General features: G+C 38.7%; 1 protein-coding gene and 1 pseudogene across 1 annotated transcript in view; one reads left to right on the forward strand and one right to left on the reverse strand.

Annotated features, from left to right (window-relative positions):
• The window catches only part of IMPG2 (interphotoreceptor matrix proteoglycan 2), an 84,520-nt gene that overhangs the window by 23,276 nt on the left and 38,980 nt on the right, over positions 1–22,264 (forward strand). The window contains 5 exon segments of the mRNA XM_055124518.1: positions 3,337–3,386; positions 6,431–6,513; positions 10,993–11,154; positions 16,354–16,412; positions 17,409–17,429. Of these exon segments, the coding sequence (XP_054980493.1) occupies positions 3,337–3,386; positions 6,431–6,513; positions 10,993–11,154; positions 16,354–16,412; positions 17,409–17,429 (375 nt within the window).
• LOC129402267 (elongin-C-like) lies at positions 591–924 on the reverse strand (annotated as a pseudogene).

Genomic DNA, 22,264 nt, shown 5'->3' on the forward strand with positions numbered 1-22,264 from the left:
CTCCTAGGTATAAATGAAAATAATAGTATCTTCATCTAAGATTGTTGGTTAGCATTAAGTAAGTTAGTGGGGTTTTTGTACCAAAACTTGGGGGATTAGGGACCAGGCAATAGTAGCAGGTAGGTCCCCTACAGCAGATGGGGCACTTTCTGTGCATGCCACCACCCTGGGTTTGATACCAGGCCTCCTATATGGTCCCTTGAGCACCACCAGGAGTAATTTCTGAATGCAGAGCCAGGAGTAACTCCTGAGCATCACTGGGTCGGTGACCGAAAAGCCAAAAATAAAACAAAAAACTAAACTTGGGGCTTAGGTTATAGTGGCCCTACTTGCCTCCTCACTCCCGATCATATTTTATCTTAACATTTATTTAAACTTTATATTCTCTTCCATAATATAGCCATGTTTGCTTAAACATATGCATGTTTAAAATTATATGTCAGTCCTCACTTGTAGCTCTCTTACCTGCTTATGTGTCTAGTAAAATGACTGTATTCATGTTTGGTGGCTTTGAGTTTTTCCTCCCCTCTCTGACCTAATTTTGTACAGCAAGGAGTTGTTTTATTTATTAATATTATAATTGATATTATTTAACAAGCTAGGTAATTTGCAGCCACCAGCAATTTCAGTGCCATTTCAGGTGCAATTGGGGATTCAGGAATCTCAGTCAAGCTGGTAGTGTAACAAACCTACTAGGTGAAATACATGCATATTTTGGATGGCACATGTGAAAGGATATCTCTAAGATTGACTTAATTGGTTTCATTGTCTGTAAACTGATCTGGACAACTCCACATGGCTTTTATTGTTCCTCACTGTTGTTAATGCCTTTTCTCTTTTTACAATAAATGCATGGCCATCAGAGGATAGTAATTGGACATCAGGGCCTTCACAACCACCATAGGTTTTCTTTTCTCCATCCATTCTTTTCTTTTTTTTTTCTGGTTTTTGGGTCACACCTGGCAATGCACAGGGGTTACTCCTGGCGCATGCACTCAGGAATTACTCCTGGCGGTGCTCAGGGAACCATATGGGATGCTGGGAATCGACCCAGGTCAGCCGCGTGCAAGGCAAATGCCCTGCCCGCTGTGCTATCGCTCCAGCCCCATCCATCCATTATGTTCTTAAGAAATTCTACCTCACTTCCAGAGAAAGGAAATTTAGGAGTTTCTCATCTGCTACGTAGCCACTGTAGCTGCTGCCCACGCACTGCCAACTCTAAAATAATTGTTTTAAAGATGGAGCTCACTGGCATATTGGAAAATCTGTGAGGATCCTTGAAGCTATTTGTGTTAAACTGGAGAGTTTCCTGTTGCAATGAGCTGAAAATTGGCCCCACTCTTTTCAGCTCCTTTGAGAAAGCTTTAGGGAACAGTCCTTTCACTTTAGGTCACAAATGCAAAAGTTTTCAAAGTTTACCCAAATTACTTTAATGTTTTGAACTACGTGAAAATTTGAATTTGCACGAGCACCCTTTCTTTCCTTGAGGCCAGGGGCTTTTTCAGATGATCTTGTAACCCTTTCTGATCTCTGCTTGTAGTTGCAGGACAGTATAGGATAGCTGGTATTATGGACATCTACTTTCTTTGGTTCTCTAGAAATTGAAAAATTGTAAGAGGCCTGTACTCTTTTATCTTTTTTTTTTTTAAATTTTTCTACTCTTATTGGAGAAGGCAATTCGTTGAGGTTTGGAAAGTAGTGGACAGAACATTTTCCTGACTGGCTCCCTGCAGGGAGCATTATAGGACATAAGCTCTCACTCTGAATTCAAAAGCATTCATCCATGATGGCAACTCTTTTGTCTGTGGCCTGGAGGTGCTGAACTTGACTCTAGGAACTGTACTTGAAATTGGGTGAAGGGACCAGTGGTTAATTGTTGTGTGCCTAAAATTCAACTATCAATTACTTTGTAAATCATGGCTCTTGAATAGAAAATAAAAGAAAGAAAAGAAATTGGGTTCATTTGTGTTTCTTAATGCTGTAAGGCAGTGCATACCCAGTGGAGATCAATGGCCACATAGGATGGCAGAGTCTCTCAGTACCATCATTCCAGAAAGGTGGTATAAATAGACAGTTTGCTTGATAGCATGGAAGTACCGGAGGTAGAAATTGTCCCCTGCCTTGTGCTGGGGAGGAAGTTTACCTAATAAAAGAAAAACCCAATTAATGGAGCTGGAGGGTAGGGCACTTACCTTGCATGTGGCAGACCCACGTTAAGTTCTCTGGCCCCTAAATGGTCTCCAGAGCCCCTCAGGAGTGATCCCTGAGCACAGAGCTGGGAGTAAGTCCTGAGTACAGCTGGGTGTACCCACCTCCCCCACCACACAAGCACACACACACACACATACACACACACACACACACACAAAGGAAAGAAAAAAAGGCCTGATTAATTTTCCCTGAAGGATTTGTAAAACAGGTGGTATTTTGCCTGGCAGTAAGTTCTCTGAGGAATTTAGTGGTTCTCTGAGGAATTCAGAGTTTCTTTGAGAAATTTAGTGGTTCTCTGAAGAATTTTGAGGTTGGGAATCCAGCCCTCTTTCGCTCTCACTGGGAGATCTGAAACATGTTATCAGTGTGACCTATATCAGGTCACTTCTAGGCTTTCCCTCCCTAGATTTCCTTGGGATAAAAGGTTTTTAATTTCTATTATCTCTTCAGTCAGTTGAGATTTATACTTACATAGTCCCTTTTCTGTCTGCACTACTTGTGCATTTGTAATAATTTATCACCTATTTCCTATAAAACTGTGTTCTCATAAACTTAATAATGATTTGAATTGAGAAGAAATAAAAAGGGATAATGAAATAGTATGTGGGTTGATTTTAGTTGAGTTGGCATCAACATAAAATTAATGTACTGTGAAGACTCTTAACCTTTTTAAAAACACTGTTATTTAGCAATATGATTTTGGAAATCTTGTTTGAAGAGCCAGGGATTTTTTAAAAAAATTTTTTATTAGTGAATCACCATAACATAAAGTTACAGACTTACAAATTTTCATGTTTGTGTTTCAGTCAGTCATACAATGATCGAGTACCCATCCCTCCACCAGTGCCCATTTTCTACCACCAATGGTCCCAGCATCCCTCCCACCACCCCCACCCTGTCCCCTTTACCCCACCCTGCCTCTGTGGCAAGGCATTACCTTTTGCTCTCTCTCTTCTTTGGGTGTTGTGGTTTGCTACAGAGGTATTAAGTAGGCATCATGTTCAGTCTAATGTCTATTTTCAGCCCGTATCTCCCACAGGGATTTTCTTTGTGGAAAAACAAATCCCCTGATAAGTCCTCACAGTTCTGTTATTTTATTCATGGTAAATATTTTTTTTTCTATAGCCATGAATTGTTATCTTCAGCTCCTCTTGATGATGCCTCAACATTGACAGGTATGTTTTGTGCTTTTATTCACATTCCTTTTATACTTATTTACAATATAAGACAATTTTGCAGATAAATAAGCACACTTTTCAGCTCTCATCTGAAAAATAGCAGGCATAGAAAAATTAAGACACTGCAAGGAAAAAAAGGATATTAAGTTTCAGGGAGTGGTGAGTAACTCAGGGCGTAACCTTGAGTGGTTGTGGACAATGTCAGTGTCAATGGAACCTGACTGCCCACTTGCATGGGGCTGCAGCTGAATGTCACCGACAAGAGAAGACAATATGATGGTGACTCGAGTCTTCAGTATCAACCCCAATAAGATCCCTGCGAACGCAAGCTGCTATAGGTGCTGACAGTGTTGTTGCTCCATGAGCATAAGATGGTCCTGGTCCTACACTTGGGGACAAAGAGTGGGGCCAAAGAGACGGCACAGTGGGGAAGGTGCTTGCCTGGCATGTACCCAACCTGACTCAGTCCCCGGCATCAAATATGGTCTCTGGTCTCTAACCCCCAGCCAAGTACAGAGCTAAGAGCAAGTCCTGAGTATGCAGGATGAGGCCCCAAACAACAATAGTTCTGATTCCTACAGGGAATCCAGTTCAATATCACTGGGGTCAGAGACCCCAACTCCAGAGCCTAACAGCCAACTGAAGGCTCTCCAGGCCACCTTTGGGAATTCTACAAAGGTCACACTGAGCACTATGTGCAGATCACTGAGGCGTCCTTCCTCTGTGGATTGGAAGTGTGAGTCCAGGTCTTTCGGATGAACAGTGAGAAGTTTGGGTCTGTCGAGGAATATCCAGCTGTCCGAGAACAGCTTCCTGACATTGCTGTGGTGATCCCTTAATGGGTTCCCGATTTTTGTGCGTATCACCTGTGCATGGATAGGATGAAAAGCCACACCGGCTCCATCTTCTCTCATACAGCTTCTAGGCCAAGAGTCCCAGTGGAATGCAGAGGGCCGTCCTAGCAAACTGCTTTCCAAATCTGCTTTCTCCTGTGTGAAATTCTTCTGCAGCAGTGACCATGCAAGAAGACTAATCACTGAAACAACGATGTGAATTTTGCTCTCTGGGTTAAATATTTTGCAAACTGGTTAAATCTTAACATTCACCAAGGTAGAACTGCATTCTTTCCCCTTACAGTTGTACCTTTTCTCAGCGGACACTGAGCCCCTCTCATTTGTAAGCTCCTGGTGCCTGGTCTCTTCACTCTTGACTGTAAGCCTTAGAAAGGGAAAGTTCTCAGTCTTCACCCTTTTGACTAATTATTAGTGGAAATGCTTTCTAAAAGAGAAAGAAAATCTTAGTCCAGATGAGCTCAGGGTGAAAATCTGTAATGTTAAAATTAAGCTTGAAAGCCAGGGTTGGCGCAGACTGTCCCGTGGGTTGAGCATCTGGGCCCTGGACATGGTGCCTCGCTGCCCTGTCCCTCCCCAGCCCACTTCTCCCAAGCCGAACTTTCTCCCAGAGAGAAAGAAGCTGGTGTGTGAATGGAGTCTTCTGTCGAGGGCTTGCCGACTCTGTGCAGCACTTGTGCCACCATAGTCTGCCCAATTGCCTGAGTGCTGGATTCTTCCCAAGTCTAGCCTGCTATGACGCTAATAAACTTCTCTGTTGCAACAAACAATCAAACAAAACCATCAAACCCCAAAGAAACAACAAAACAATAGTCATACCACTCTTCCACATCCCTGGTGTAACTGAGGCTCCTGACCCCTGTTCCCATTACTTCCCTTTCAATAACTTTGTAAATCATTATCTTTAATTGAATAAAAATTTTATGTGGCTTTGTAGCATTGTCATCCCGTTGTTCATCGATTTGCTCGAGCGGGCACCAATAATGTCTCCATTGTGAGACTTGTTGTTACTGTTTTTGGCATAATGAATATGCCACGGGTAGCTTGCCAGGCTCTGCTTTGTGGGCGGGATACTCTTGGTAGCTTGCTGGGCTCTCCGAGACGGATAGAGGAATCGAACCCGGGTTTGCCTTGTGCAAGGCAAACGCCCTACCTGCTGTGCTATGGCTCTCGGCCAAAAATTGTATATATGTGAAAAAAAGGTATTTTAGGGAATAGGGGCATCTGCCTTGCAAATACAAAGACACAAGTTAGATCCCTAACGTTGCATGGGTCTCTAAGCATCCCCAGAACTCTGAGCCCACCAGGTGTTCCCTTTGTGGCCTCTAGTACTGTGCAGGGACCCAGCGTTGAATCTTCACACCTGGAGGGCAGAAGTATATTTGGGAAGCGCCACGACATCCCCTGAGCACTGCTAGGGTATCCTCATTTAATTACAAAAGCATCCAGTTTCTTTCTCCTTCAGGAGTCTCAAGCAATTTTAATTTTTGCTTATTTTTGCTTATAATTTTGCTTATTTAATTTTTGATTATTATATTTATGGCATTATATTGTACTTAAAATGTTTATTAAATATAATACAATTCAGAAAACCACTTAAAGGAAATTAATGACCAGCCCAAGTACAGAATCTTAAGGAGTGACCCCTATTAAAACAAGATAAAAAGCACACATATAACCTAAATAAGTATTGTAAAGCAAGCATCTGTAATTTATCCATATGGAAAGAGATTGAGCCTATCCTACCACTACCATTGGTGATCAGTCTTAAAAAGTTTCTCAGAATAAAATGCTTTTCTGATCATATTCTGTGGTGTCCTTTAAACGTGATCATTTGTCCTATTTTCTGTAAATTTGTGATGTTTTAAAAATAATTTGGAAAATGTTTATATTAGAAATTTCAAATATATATGTATATTCACACACATATCCTAAATGTCTTGCATTAAGCCTGGCATAGAGTAGGCACTCAAAAAATGCTTGTTAAATGAACAAAAGAAGTCATAATTATTTATTATTCTGGGAAGACTCTGTGCAACTGTCTTGAGGTTAGAATGCACATAATTTCCAGGATGAAAAGGCAAATATGACTTATAGAAATTATTTTGGACATAGTTCTTTGTTTCCTACTGTAAATTGTAACTTTGTCAGGGACTGAGTTCAGACACATGTTTTTTGCTTTCTACTTAGGTACAGTTCTCAGTGTTCCATATCCAGGCGTGACTTCCTATGAAGATACCTCAGAGGACAACTTGGAGAAATCAGAGGAGAGTGTGAGTGATATTCTGTTTTCAGTATTTTGTTTTAACATGAAGAACAGGGGTTAAGGGAGATTTGTTTTCTTTTCTTTTCTTTTCTTTTTTTAGTGAGTCACAGTGAGGGTACAGTTACAGATTCACACCTTTTCGTGCTTGTTTTTCCCTCATGCAATGTTCTAGAGCCCATCCCTCCACCAGTGTCCATTCTCCACAACCAGTGAATCCAGTATCCCTCCCACCCCTCGATCCCATCTCCCTGCCCCACCCCGCCTCTGTGGCAGGGCATTCCAATTTGTTCTCTCTCTCTCCTTTTGGGTGTTGTGGTTTGCAACAGGGGCATTGAGTGACCATCGTGTTGTGTCTAGTCTACTTTCAGCACGCATCTCCCTCCCCGAACAGGATCTCCAATCACATTTTACTTGGTGTTCCCTTCTCTATCTGGGATGACTTTCCACCAACATGTGAAGCCCGCTTCCAAGCTATGGAGCCAACTTCCTGGCATTATATATTACTATTTTTGGATGTAAGGAGAGAGATTTTTATCCCATTGCTGAACTACAAAACACATCATACAATTGCCTCTAAGGAAATGTGGATTTTAAAAGGGATTCCTTGGAGAGCCTAGAAAAACTTTTCTTTCAGACAGAGAAGGCCTCGAATTGTCAGTGAAACGACTCAAAAACCAGGATACCTAAGATTGAGAGATTTAATGAGAGTTAGGTTGCTTAGACCACTGGTTCAAATGAAGCTTAGGTAGAGTTTTACAGGTCAGTGATTTTACTAATACACCTGCCCATCTACCATCTTGGAAATTATGTACTTCATGTATTTTTACTAGTTATACAATAAAATATAAAAAATATTTAGCCAAATTAAAGTTTGTCCTCCACAATGCAGGACCTTTAGAACACTGTAATTCCAATGATTGCACAATGATTTATATCAGTATTTTTTTTTTTTGGTGTTATTTTGTTCTTTTTCTCTGTAGTTCTTATTTTTTTAAATTTGGTGCTGGGATCAAACTGGAATGAAGAACCTTTTCTGCTGTATTATCCCTGGCTCATTTTTTTTATTTTTCAAGTGAGGTTATGTTCACAGGTTTCAAGGTACATGGCGTGGAAATAGTTGAGGGGTGAACTTCTTTTTTAAAATAAATCACAGTTATTGGAGTTGGTTTTGGTACATCATGTAGCTATGGCTCAGAAAAGAGGCTGAGGTGTTACAGACATAGTAGTATAACAGTTTCTCTGAAGGGTGTTTTGATAGATTGGTTTTCAGGAGAATATATGGAAAATAGCACAGTGGGTAGGATGTTTGCCTTGCACTCGGCCGACCTGGGTTGGATTCCTCTGCCCCTCTCAGAGAGCCTGGCAAGCTACTGAGAGTATCTCGACCACACAGCAGAGCCTGGCAAGCTACCCGTGGTGTATTCAATATGCCAAAAACAGTAACAACAAGTCTCACAATGGAGATGTTACTGGTGTCCACTTGAGCAAATCGAGGAGCAATGGGATGACAGTGATACAGTGGTAGAGAAAATATTTACTAATTTATTTTTGGGGAGTACCCTGGCAGTACCCCAGACCACCCGGGCCACGTGCAATGTTGCAAAAACAAGTATGCACTCTAGTCCTTTGAGCTAGTTCCTTAGCCCCAAATTCTCTTTTTAAAATTCACAAACTAAGAGTTAACAAATTTGTCTCATACAATTTGTATAAAACAGTATTTTTAGACATTTACCATTTTATTGTTTTTTTGTTGTTGTGTGTTTTAGATATTTATCAGTTAATTTAGAAATTATTTTTTCTCCTGGAATAATTTTCCTTTTGGAATATATGCTTCTGATATTTTTGTAATAAGGGTTTCTCAAACAATCTTGGTTTTTGATCATCTAGAAGATTTTTTAAAATCTTTTTTTTTCCTTTTTGCTTATTTTGGGTCACAGCTGGCGATGCACAGGGATTACTCCTGGCTCATGCACTCAGAAATTACTCCTGGCAATACTCAGGGGACCATATGGGATGCTGGGAATCAAACCCACGTTGGCCGAGTGCAAGGCAAATGCCCTACCTACTGTGCTATTGCTCCAGCCCCAAAAAATCATTCTTATACTAGAATGATATACACTAGAGTGATATATCTAAATTAAGATATATAGTTATATCTTAATTAAGATATACTGATCTTATAGTTCTTTTAAATTTTATTTAGTTTATCTGTTTTTTTTCTCTCTGTGCCACAAATGAGTGAACTTATATAGTGTTAATTTCTTCCCTTCTGGTTCATTTCACCAAACACGAGAAATTCTCTCTTTTGTTTTTTTCCATTTTTGGGCCACACCCGATGATGCACAGGGGTTACTCCTGGCTTTCCACTCAGGAATTACTCCTGGCAGTGCTCAGGAGACCATATGGGATGCTGGGAATCAAACCCAGGTCAGCTGCATGCAAGCAAATGCCCTACCCGCTGTACTATTGCTCCAGCCCCCAAACATGAGAAACTCTTGAGGTCCATTCATGTTCTTGCAAATAAAAGGATTTCCCACCCTCCTTCCCCCCTTCCCATCCCTTTTTCTCTCTCCTTCCCATCCCTTTTTCTCTCTCCTTCCATCCCTCTCTCTCCTTCCCTACTTCTCTCTTCATCTCTCCCTTTCTCTTCATCTCTCCCTTTCTCTTCATCTCTCCCTTTCTTTCTTTCTTTCTTTCTTTCTTTCTTTCTTTCTTTCTTTCTTTCTTTCTTTCTTTCTTTCTTTCTTTCTTTCTTTCTTTCTTTCTTTCTTTCTTTCTTTCTTTCTTTCTTTCTTTCTCTTCCTTCCTTCCTTCCTTCCTTCCTTCCTTCCTTCCTTCCTTTCCTTCTTTCTTTCTTTCTTCCTTTCCTTCCTTCTTTCTTTCTTTCTTTCTTTCTTTCTTTCTTTCTTTCTTTCTTTCTTTCTTTCTTTCTTTCTTTCTTTCTTTCTTTCTTTCTTTCTTTCTCTCTTTCTCTCTCTCTCTCTCTCTCTCTTCTTTCTTTCTTTCTTTCTTTCTTTCTTTCTTTCTTTCTTTCTTTCTTTCTTTCTTTCTTTCTTTCTTCCTTTCCTCTCTTATATACAGCTTAGAGTATTCCATTGTGAAAGTATGCCATATCTTCTCTAGCTACTGACTAATATATGTGTACTTAGGTTATCTTCAGTTCTTGATTATTGTTGCAGTAAACAAGTAAACAATATATCTCTTCAAAGCATTAATTTTTTCAGATAAATACAAAAGTAGGATAAAATATCTGATGAAATGTCTATTTTGTCTTTTCAGTTGTTGGGTCATCCCAGCAGTGCCCAGGGTTTATTTCTGGCAGGGCTTAGGTGGGACTATGTGTGGTACTGTGGTTGGCCACAGTGCAGCAAGTGTCCTACTCATTCTACTATATTACTGTACACTGTACTATATATACTGTACTGTATACACATACACACTTATACATGTAATACTATACACTACATATACATATTCCGTACTACAGGCTCTGGCCCCTGTAATGTCTCTATTTGAGTTGTTAAGGAATCTCCATGCTGCTTTCCATGATGGTTGGACCAGTTCACACTTCTCAACACTTATTGTTTCTTGTCTTTATATTTATATTATTATAGTTTAGGTAATAGAGTTGTGATAGTATTTAAGTCTGTGGTATTGAAGTTACTACCACCACTAAAGTGTCCATGACCCTCTCCTCTTGTTCCTGTGTCATCCCAGTACCACTTTCCTTATTTCCCATTTGTTGATTGACAGTTGTAACATCTCACAGTTGTTTTTATTTGCATTTCACTAATTAGAAGAGATAGTGATCATCTTTTTATGTTCCTATTGACTGTGTGTCTTCTTTGGAGAATTGTTTGTTCACATCCACATCTATTTTTAATAATTGTTTATTGTATATTGTTGGGTTTTATGAGCTCTTTGTTTAAAAATAACACCCTTTTGACTAATAAGACCTATTACTGCTTACCAGAAAGAAGTGGGGGTGTGAGGAGGGTGGAGAAATCAGGACAAAGGGGAAATCGTACAGTGAAACGTGAAATTGGACATTTTGTGATGATCTGAATGTGGCATATACCCTTGTTGGTTTTAATGATGCATACCTGAAATGTATACAATACACCATTAGTTCAATAAACAAGTGCAAAAGGTGGTCTTAAGCCAAAAAGTTTGAGAATTTAGCCTTCCAGCCTGTTTCTTTTTGAATATTCATTTGCACATGGTCAACTTGGGTGTTTATATGTGGAGAATTTTGTATATTCCTCTGATCCATTCATTGTATGTTTAAAGGAATGTAAAAATGCATAGTAATTTTAATATTAGCCCATTTAAAAATTCACCTAACTAGTTCTAAACTATAATATATAATACCTATAAAAGGTCATCAGAAATTACCCGTAGTACTCAGTTTAGCATTTGGTAATCAATCAGTGTTTGCTGATTGAATGGTTAAACACTGACATTTCTTCTCTCTTTAAATGTCCAGATTAGCAATGAAATTGATGATCTGATAGAAGAGTCCACACCGCCAGCAGCTGAGCAGATTGCACAATTCAGTATTCATCTTTTGGGGGAACAATATAGGGAAGAACTACAGGATCCCTCTAGCTCTTATCACCAGCACCTTGTGGAAGAATTTATTTCAGAGGTGGGTAATTTTTATGGTTTGTGTTTATTCAATTCGTTTGATAAATAGATCATTGTTCTGGAGTTATAAATTTTCCATAGTTTCAACACTGATTCATGTTAGGTTTTGAATTCAGGATTTCTATATACTTAAGTAGGTGGTTACATCCATTTCTTCTGAAGCCTTTGTGACAGGTTCACAGAAAGATGAGTTAGTTTACTGAAGCATGCTCATATGCTTGGGCTATCTGCTAATATATGCTATCACTGTATCACTGTCATCCCACTGTTCATCGATTTGCTCAAGTGGGCATCAGTAACATCTCCATTGTGAGACTTGTTGTTATTGTTTTTGGCATATCGAATACACCACAGGTAGCTTGCCAGGCTCTGCTGTGCGGTCAAGATACTCTAGGTAGTTTGCCAGGCTCTCTGAAAGTGGCGGAGGAATCGAACTCGGGTCGGCCACATGCAAGGCAAATGCCCTACTCACTGTGCTATAATTCCAGTCCAATATATGCTATCTGTTAATTTATAATTACTACTTCTAACTTTTGTGTCTCAGTCAAGGAAGTATTCTACGGCATATTTTTATCATGCTACGGCATAGTTTTATCATGACTTTAAAAACGTGTCTTTGAGGATCTTTATCCAGTGTATTTTTTTTCCCTAGAGGAAGAATTAAATTTAATGTCTTTAAATATAAGTTTAATATTTACTATTTATTTAATTGAAAAATTTTAGTAGTTAACACATAAGTAGCACATGGTACACAATTTAAAAGTACAATAGGGGGTGGAGAGATATGGGGTGGAAGTCAGTAAGGTGCTTGCTTCGTACGCAGTTGACCTGAATATAATGCTCAGCACCACATTTGGTCCCACAAGCACCCTCAGGAGTTTCACAGAACTAGGAGTGAGCCTGGAGAGCTATAGGTGTGGCCCCAAACGAAAAATAGAACAAGTACAAGTGGGCATACTGTGAAAAATATTTTTTTCTCCTATTTATTTCTGTTCCTTGGTTGGGAATATTTTTATTTATAAAAAATAAAGGTTTTCTTTAAAGAAGTATGCATTCAATGCACAAAAGGGGTGAGGGGAAGAAGGAGAGAGAGAGAGAAAGAGAGAGAGAGAGAGAGAGAGAGAGAGGGAGAGAGAAGAAAAGAAGAAAAAAGAGAAGAAAAGAGTGGGGGGATGGGAGGAAAACTTGGAACTCTGCTTGCTGGGAAATGTACACTGGTGGAAGGATGGGTGTTGGAACACTGTATGACTGAAACCTAATCATGAACAGCTTTTTAAGGTTCTATCTCACAGTGATCCAATAAGAAAAAAAGAAAAAGAAAATAAAGAAGTGTGTATTAGACCATTTCTACAGTTCTATTTTCTGGAAGAGTTTTATGTAATACTTGAACTCAAGATTCCTTTAGTCAATAAGGACCCACATTTGGCTCCCTTCTTGTTGTCTTTGCTTTTAAATTTGCATTGAGTATCCAATTCCTCTCTTTGATGACAAGGCACATCATTCCTTCCTGTTTACTTCATTTTCATTCCTTCTTGCTGGGGTTCTCCTTGGTCAAGTCTTTCAATTTCATTGCTTTGGACCAGTTTTCCTTCCCTGGACATTGTGTCTTGATGAGAAAAAGAAAATGTGCACCTCTCAGCCAAATAGCATCATTGTAGCCATCAGACATGTGGTGTGTAGGCCAGACCATTAATTTTCCTAGCTGTGTGGCCAAGTTGTGAGGCTATGTGGTATGTAGAAGAAATGTCAGCCAGGCCAGTGGCCACTTGGCATCAGGTAGTGTCTTGGATCAACTTTCTAGCTCTCTCTGCCCTTGGATTAAGGAAAGTTTAATAAGCATGAGAGTTTGGGTAAATAATTGTACTGAATGACCACATATTTAGAGACAGTCTGATAGACACCCTGAAAAACATCTCCTACAAGGACTTTATGAGCTAGGTAGCTATTGGCTTGTGGTCATTTGAGAGTGCTAAAAGGTTTGACCTATCATGGGACAGATCCTTATCTGACCTGTATCTAAATCTGTGATTGCTTCCCTAGAAGAAAATGTCTACTCACTAGTTTGTGTGGAGCAGCCTAATCAGCAATTTTATTTTTGAAAGGTCCTGTGCCCATGTTTGCTGCAAAGTGAAGGGGACTTCTTTTTTTTTAAATTTTTTTATTTTATTGAATCACCGTGAGAACAGTTACAAGGCTTTCAGGATCAAGTCTCAGTTATACAGTGATCAAACACCCATCCATGAAGGGGACTTCTAACTCTTTCCTATTAGGCTATTTTCACTTTGTCCTTCAATAGTACTATAGTATTTATTAGGAGTAGGGGAGAGAGAAACAGAGAGACAGAGAGACAGAAAGAAAGCAAGAGAAAGAGACAGAGAGAGACAGAGAGACAGAGACAGAGAAACAGACAGAGACAGAGAGAGAGAAAACAAACATCTTGGAACTGACTGGGGCTCAGGAGCTCTTACTCTTTTTAAGAAGAGTAAAATAAGTTTGTTATAAACTCAAGTGTGACATTGGAAAGGAGGAAGTTAGCATCATAGGTTTGGGAGTGTAGTCCTGTATCAGTAGCCTGCCAACATGGTGTCCAGGCTTAGAGCTCTGCGTTCTTCGGGCTGCTTCCTGTCTGTCTGCTCACAGTAGCCATGTAGGCTAAGCATCTGCATTTCACAGATGAAGTATAGGAAGCTAAGTAACTTGTTGATGATCACTGAAGTTTTTAGGAGTAGAAAGGAAAATCAGATCATCCTTCCTTTCAGATACCCTCAAGAGACTCCCTCATCTTCATTCCCGATGGTGAGAAGTTATGGTGAGACTAATGAAATTATTATTATGAGGCAGAGAAAAGGGGAAGAGACATGTAGCCCAGTGGGGGAGAATATAGGCTTTGGTGTTATAGAACTTTGGGGATGAATAAGTTCTGATGCAATCACATGCCAGTTGTGTTATTGTAGGAAAATTATTTGATATCTTAGAGGCTCAGGTTGCTAATCTATAAGACTGAGAAAATGTCTCTTGGAATCTGTGTAAGAATTAGAAGTGATATTATAAGATATAATGCATGTGGTTATTTTCTTTAAAATATTTTTAATTAAAGATTTACAAGGTTACTTTACCGATAGTTGCAATTTAGATATGCAAAAATTCAACACCAATCCCTCTACCGCTATCAACTTTCTTCCACCACTGTTCCCAGATTCGCTTCCCATTCCAACCTCCACTCCACTCCCACCTGTCCACTTGACAGGCACATTACAAAGTGTCAGTGGTTGCCACTTAGATATCATGTTTTCAATTCTGTCGAATTTGTCTTTTGGGCATATAGCTAGACCCCTCACTCATGTCACTAGTATTACTAAAGCAACCATTACTTCTTGTTCTCTTCTCCCCCTCTCACCTTGATTTATTTCCTTCTCTGTCTCCTCTCTAAACACTGAGGGTCAAGGAGTCAAGGATGATCTAAGCACCATCCTTTTACTACAATACATTTCCTCACCCACTATTCTATATTCCCTAGATAAATAAGATCATCCTGTGTTTGTCTCTCTTCTTCTGGCTTACTTAACGATATCTTCCAGTTCCAACCACTGTATCACTGTCATCCCATTGCTCATCAATTTGCTCGAGCGGGCACCAGTAATGTTTTCATTGTGAGACTTATTGTTACTGTTTTTGGCATAGAGAATACACCACGGGTAGCTTGCCAGGGTCTGCTGTGCGGGCGAGATACTTTCGGTAGCTTGTAGTTGTACAGCATATTGCAGTTAATTAAATACTTTCAGGGACATTCATTTTTGTCTTACAAAAATTAGTGCAGACACAAAACAGGTCAATATTAATTCTATAAAAGAATATTTGTGCAGAATTCCTCTGCCAGCAAAAGCAGCTGGGATGGACCTCAGTCTTCGAGTGCCTAGCCTGAGGATTCCATCCCCACTCCCAACACACAAGAATTACACTACATTGCTCTTTTTTCTGAGAGAATAAAATAAGGCCATCACTATAGCCAAAAGTTTCATGAATTTGTCTTTTTATTCTTTAGGCAAAAAGATCTTCAATACACCAAGATTAAAAAAAATTATACTTTCATATTCTGAGAACGTGGTCTTTGCTTGTTCTTTGTTTATTTTGAGGGGCTTTCCATTTGGTACTCTAGACACTGAGTCCGCACCAGAAATTCTCGCCAACAAGAAAGTGGTGCTGCTCGGAGCCTTGCAGTGCCAGTGGTTACCCACATCCCTCAGGTGGTAGCTGTGCCCCCCTGGGATGAATCTATGATGCTCTGGAAACAATGTAGTACTGGGAATCAAACCCAGGTCTGGAATGCAACTTAACTGCTTTCCTATATTCTAGACCTTGAGAACTTGGTTTTGAAAGCAGAAGCCCAGAGATATCCCAAACTTAACTTCCCTTGCTTTTAGGTTGACCCTCCAGCAACGTAGCTAATGAGATGATTGCCATCTGAAATGAGGCTTGTTAAATGTTAAGTCTTGTCGAAGTTTGTATATCCTTATAACCTGATCAGATTTTGTACCTTCAGTTCTGTCTAGCATTCTTTCTTGCTCTCCCTCTAATCACAAAGGTTTCACTGATTTGTCTGGTTAGAATTTCAAGATAAAGACTTTAAAGCTGGATTGCTCACAGATTGCTCTATTAGAGTCGGCAAGTTATTGGTCGCTGCTTCAGAGCCTCCTCGACACCCAGTCAGCACGGCCTGTGTTACCCTCCTGAGCTATCCTTGCAGATTTCTTGCCATGTTGACTGTGTTCACAGTTGGAGGAACAGGAAGCAGAAGTCACCAAACATACTTATAGTAAATGAACATGACTATTTGTCAAATTGTGTGCTGTGTTCAGATTTTGAATCCAAACAATTACATTTTTGCTGTCATAGCTTCTTAAGAAACTAGTGTTTTTTCCCCACTATTTTTTTTCTATCAGGAAAACAAACAGTGCTTTGCTAATATGTTGTATCGTTTTAAAATTTGGAAAATCATTATTATCAGAGTTCATTAAAACTTTGAAAGAGAAAATAAGAAGGAAAAATTGATCAGTATTGTGGTGAAAACTGTTTTGTAACATTGTAATTAGAAATTTCTTGTTTAAGTTTCTTATTCTTGTGTGTATGTAAAAGTATAAAATCATTTTTGATGTACTTCATATTTCTATATACTTAGACAGTTGATTTTTATTTTTAACAGGTTGAAAATGCATTTATTGGATTACCAGGCTACAAGGATATTCATGTACTTGACTTTAGGTAAATAGATTTATTCTCAGTCAGAATTGGGAAACTTTATTCAAATTCAAGGCTATTTGGATACTTTTAGCATCATCCATATATCATGCAATATAGGCCGATGGGCCACACAACTGTTGAGAAGTAGATATATCTGTCTTATCATGTGCTAGGACCAGACTATGTAATTTCGGGGCTGAATATATCCTGAAACTCAGATGTTTCCCACCCCTGGTCTAAAGACTGTTTCTAGTAAAGTTGTATGCTCAGTGCTAGTTTTTCAGCAGAGAAAACTTAAAACAGGCAAAACAATATATTCAAAGAGACATACTCAAAGAGATCTGTAGTTGGCTCAGGGTGAAAGCATAGGAGTTTATTCTCTTGAGGAAACTTTGATACCTTCCATAAAGTGTCCCTAATTTTATTTTTGCCAACAATTAGGGTTCTCTTCTGATTTACTGAAAAAGATTATTTATAAAGAGAAAAATGTACAAATTATTTAGAAAATGTGTTCAATGATGTTTAAAGAAAGTAAGGGCAATTGGTTTCCTTTTATTTGCTTATTTTAAAATTATAGCTTATGTAGCATAGTTGCTATAGAGTTAGCATTTATGGTTTTGATGCACAAATTTACTGCCTTCCTCCACTGTTCCTATGTCACCTGTAATCTTGGTTATTTTCTCTCACCTTTCCCCTTGAATTTATCAGGTTTTAATCTATAGCTGAGGGTTAGTCATTGTTTTGTCATTGAACAATGACAAACCCTCATGTTTGTCTTTATATTCCAAAGATGAATGAGATCATCTAATATTTAGGACTATTAATTTTAAAATAGAATATTCTCCTCACATCTGTGCACTTCCTTTAGTCTACAGGAATCTGTTAGTATCTCTTTAAGCATTTTTACTTAAGAAAACATTTCAGAGGAAATGTATTAAGAACTTGCATTTTGGCGACTAATGTGGCAATTTCAACTGTCTTAAACTCTGCTTAACACTTTCAAATTTTTATTTGCAGGTTTCCCAAGGAAAATGGCAGGTAGAGTATTGTTTTGTGTTTCCTAGCACTTTCTGTATAATACATTGATTGAGGAGATAGTTTAGAAAATTTGGTAGCCCTAGGTCCAGTGAAGCAGGGTTCAGTTTTTTTATCCCTTTAAATATTACTGCTTCCTGACAAGTTAGGGGCTGGCTGGCAAACTTTCTGTTAAGGGTCAGGTAGTAAATATTTCAAATTTTCAAACTCTGTGGTCCCCATTGCAACTCATAACCTTGCCACTATTAGATGAAAGTAGAGGCTATACACTGAAAACGAATAAACATGTGTATGTTCTAGTAAATGTAGCAAGGACACTAATTTTTTATCTTTTAAAAACATAAAATTCATTGATTAGTTGTCAATGTGCTACATTTCTATTTACAGACTTCTGCCATAGACTGCAGGCTATAAGAACTTTTAATTAGTAAGTTAAAAGTTAACTTAATTGAGAACACAAAAGTTTTCATCAACATAAACACTTCTGTTAATGTTATTCAATAGTAAATCAAATATTACTTTTTATAGATGATTTTTGATGGTGGGGATGGAAGCTGCTGCAGGAGCTTTCTTTTGGCGGGTGTTCGGCCCACCTGCCCCTGTGCACTTGGGGTCTTCAGTGGCAGGAGCCAGCAGTCCCTATGGTTTAACTGCATGAGTGGTGGGCCTACATCAAGAATTGCTTTAAGTGTAAAAGACGGGAGAAAATGACGGTCTCAGGAGAATATAAAAGTATGTTTAAAATATCTGAAAGTGTAAAAATATAATCAGTATCCCTTGTGAAAGTTGCTTGTTATTTGCCTTGTATTACAAATTTATTTAGAATTTGCTGTCTTTAAAGATTGGTAAATATATCTTAGAGCTTACCTAGCAATTAATGGACTAAATATGGACTTGTTTTGTAGTATAGTAATATTCATTGTAATATTTTACATATGGAAAGGAGTTTCTGTCTTCCCTGTTTATGTTATTTTGATAAATATTTACTGTACCTCTTAATATGGCAAACTCCTTTCCTTCAGAACAGAATAACTTGGTTAGTCTCTGTCCTCTAGGTGCACACAGTCTAATAATGGAAAGTGTTTTCTGAGATATGTCAGTGCATCATCTTTTTTTTTTTAAATCGAATCACTGTGAGATACAGTTATAAAGTTGTTCATCGTTTCAGCCATACAGTATTGCAACATCCATCCCTTAGTGAGGTGGTTTTAGTTTCAGAACTCTGACTGGTGGCTATCATATATTTGGACCAAAGCAGTCGAATTTGGGTTTAAACTATTCTGTATATATGTGTTGTAGATTTTTGTATTGATGATCAGTATTCAACCAGAAGGCCTGATTGGTTCATTTTTAGTTTCTCGTAGGTTATTAGGGTGCTAAAACAACTTAAACTCTGATATTAACCCCATGATCAAAAGAACAGTTTCTAAGTACTGAGTACTAACTTCTCTGCAAGGTCATAGCAAACAATTTAATAGGAAGAACTTAGATTTTTATGATGGATTTGTTAACTTTGGTATAGTTTCCCAATTTCTACAACATTCTAAAATATTAGCCAGCCGATGAAACATATTTGTAAGTTTGGGGAATACTTTTATTCCGATTGTGTATGAATGACTGTGTGACATAGAAATGATCTATATTAATCTCTCTTTCCCTCTCCTTATAAATATTTATATGCACATGAAGTTTTTTTTCTTTTTTCGCTTTTTGGGTCACACCTGGTGATACACAGGGGTTACTCCTGGCTCTGCACTCAGGAATTACTCCAGGCGGTGCTCAGGGGACCATATGGGATGCTGGGAATCGAACCTGGGTCTGCCGCGTGCAAGGCAAACGCCCTACCCGCTGTGCTATCGCTCCAGCCCCGAAGTTTTTTTATTTTTTCTGCATCTCTTTCATAAGAAAAAAATTTTTTTAAACTGAAATAATGTTGGCTTAAGAGAATAGATTTATTTCAGTAGTACAGTTTTACTTCAAAATATGTCATAACGTCGTGACGACAACCCAAGTATCAGTATCATCCCTACCACTATCCACTGAAGCCCTTCCACCCCTTTTACCCTTTGCATTTTGTATTCTGGTGGAAGTGACAGGCGTGGCCAGAGTCCAAGGGTTTGCTTTTATTTAACGGGATCTGTTCCTTTGGTCTGTTTCTTTATCCCCCACATATGTAAGATCATCCAGTATTTATCTTTTTGTTTCTGACTTATTTCACTTAACATGACACCTTCATGTTCCATCCACCTTGTCTCAAGAAACAATATTTCATCTTTCTTACAGCTGAATATTCTGTTAGATATGCACCTTATTATTATTTTACTTCACCATTTTTATTCAGGTACCATGACTTACAACTCTTAATGATATTTCATACATATTATTTTAATAATAGGGTCCATTTAAATGAATCAACAGTGTTAATCTCCCTGGTACCTTCACTTTAAAACTTCAGTTCCACAAAGAAAGCCTTTTCCACAAATGGTGCTGGGAAAACTGGACAGTCACATAAAAAACGACATTCAATTCCTATCTTATATCATACAAAAAATTAAATGGATTAAAGACATTAAATTAAACCAGAGTCCCCAAACATGAAAGCTTGTAACTATCTCACCGTGATTCAATAAAATTTAAAAAATTAAAAAAAAAAAGATTAAACCAGAGTCCATAACATACACTGAGGAAGATAGTAAAAACCCTTCAGAAGACCTGAGACACATTTTCAATTATTTGACTCTATTATGAAAGACTAGAAGCAAAAATAAATACACTGAACTAACATCAGAGTGAAAAGTTCATGCTCAGTGACTCAATTAGAAAAAATAAAAAAAAAAGAAAACGAAAAATAAAAGTTCATGCCGAAACTTAGGCTAAAATAAATAGAAACCCTACTTAATGGGAGAAAATATTTGCACACCGTACATCCATACATCAGATAAAGGATGGATATCGAAGATAAATAAAGCAATTACAAAGCTGAACAATCACAGTTCTTAAGATTTTTTTTAAAGGAGGGGGAGAAGGGTGAAAATAGGAGGGAGATGGGAAAAAGCACAACAAGGAAATTAACAACATCAAATGATGACAAACACTTGACCTTTACTTACAAAACTGAGATTACTAAGCAGAAGGGTTGGGGGGGGGGGAAGTGAGGGGAAGAAATATGGAGAGGGATGGATGATCTTGGACACTTTGCTGGTGATGAAGATACAATGATTTTGTACATTAAGATCATCAATATTAACACTACTGTAACCATGTTACCTGAACTACTGTCACTGTCATCCCGTTGCTCATTGATTTGTTTGAGCGGGCACCAGTAATGTCTCTCATTGAGAGACTTATTGTTACTGTTTTTGGCATATCCAATATGCACGGTTAGCTTGCCAGGCTCTGCCTCGAGGGCTGGATACTCTCGGTAGCTTGCTGGGCTCACCGAAAGGGGTGGAGGAATCGAACTTGGGTCGGCCGCGTGAAAGGCGAACGCCCAACCGCTGTGCTATCACTCCAGCCCCACCTGAACTACACTAGAGAGAAATGAAAAGATTAATAAATTGGGTTGTGAGTGGGGAGAAGTCAGCAGCGGGCAGAATTTTCTTTCTAACAAGTGTGTTATAGAAGAAGAGATGCCTGAGTTTCTGTGAAATACCACTGATGATCCATTTTAATAGATTTGATACTATTGTTTATATTCTACACATGTCAAACAGGAATTCAGGGTAGTTGGGGTGAAAGAATAGAAAAGTGAAGTTTACCTCCACAAGATTGATTTCCCCTGGAAATAGCTGTTCTCAAAGAACTTTGCTCCTCCCAGCAGCTCTTGCAGTCTGGATCAGAGAATGAAAGATGATGCTACAGTGGTGGTTGGCTAGCGTGGGGTTAGCCGAGAGCTGCAAAGCTTTTTCACAGTCAGATAATATATTGCCTCTCCATGTGTTTTCTTTTCTGTATATACACCCTTGGCTTCTTGGCTTTCCTTATTCGGAGATGTCTTTGTTGTACTCTATTTACCAAGTCAGAATTCATCCTGCTCTGGGTCAGAGTTCATTTCCTCGCTCTGAGAATAGATGGTGTCTTGATACCTCAAGCATTTCTTTGAATTCATTTTCCAGAGTGAAAACATGGGGTAATAAATTGCAACATCTGTCTGAGACATTTTATCTTCTTTAATGAATTCATCCTCACCAGACAAGGTAAATTATAATAGGAGTGTTAGTTTTGGATGTCCAAGAGCAACACTGGCAGACAAATTCTGTTTTGCCAATAAAGAGAAGGCCAGAAATCTAACCCAGACAACCTGATTTGCATAAGCTCCTTGATCCAGAAACATTCCTTTTGATTGTCTGCCTCTGATACTTCAAAGTCGTGGAGTGCTCAGAGTAGGCTTTTCTGAAAAGACTTGGCTTTCCTTTGTCTGTTTTTTGCAGAGCCCAGGAAACAGCTCAACTGCTCACTGGCCTGGCTGCTTCCATATTTTTTCCTTTTTGTTGTGATCTGTGTTAGAATCATGTTGATATTTTAATATTATTATCAATTTAGTTTGGAGGCCATACCCAACAGAGCTTAGGTGATTTTCTGGCTCTGTGTTTAGGATTGACCCCTGGCATTGATTGGGAGATCATATGTGGTACTAGGTATTGATCCTAGGGGTTAGCTAGAAGCAGCTGGTTGCAGGGCAAGTTCCTTGCTCCTGTAAGATCACTCTGGCCTCATGTTAAAATTTTAAAAGGATATAGAAAAATCTCTGGAATTTTATGTATTTGGACCTGTAGACAATAGTCCATCCTGTAGAGTAGCATTTCTCAACCTTTTGCCAACCATGGCCCCTTCTGATC

Source organism: Sorex araneus, chromosome 2 (assembly GCF_027595985.1).
Source record: "Sorex araneus isolate mSorAra2 chromosome 2, mSorAra2.pri, whole genome shotgun sequence".
Taxonomy (NCBI): domain Eukaryota; kingdom Metazoa; phylum Chordata; class Mammalia; order Eulipotyphla; family Soricidae; genus Sorex; species Sorex araneus.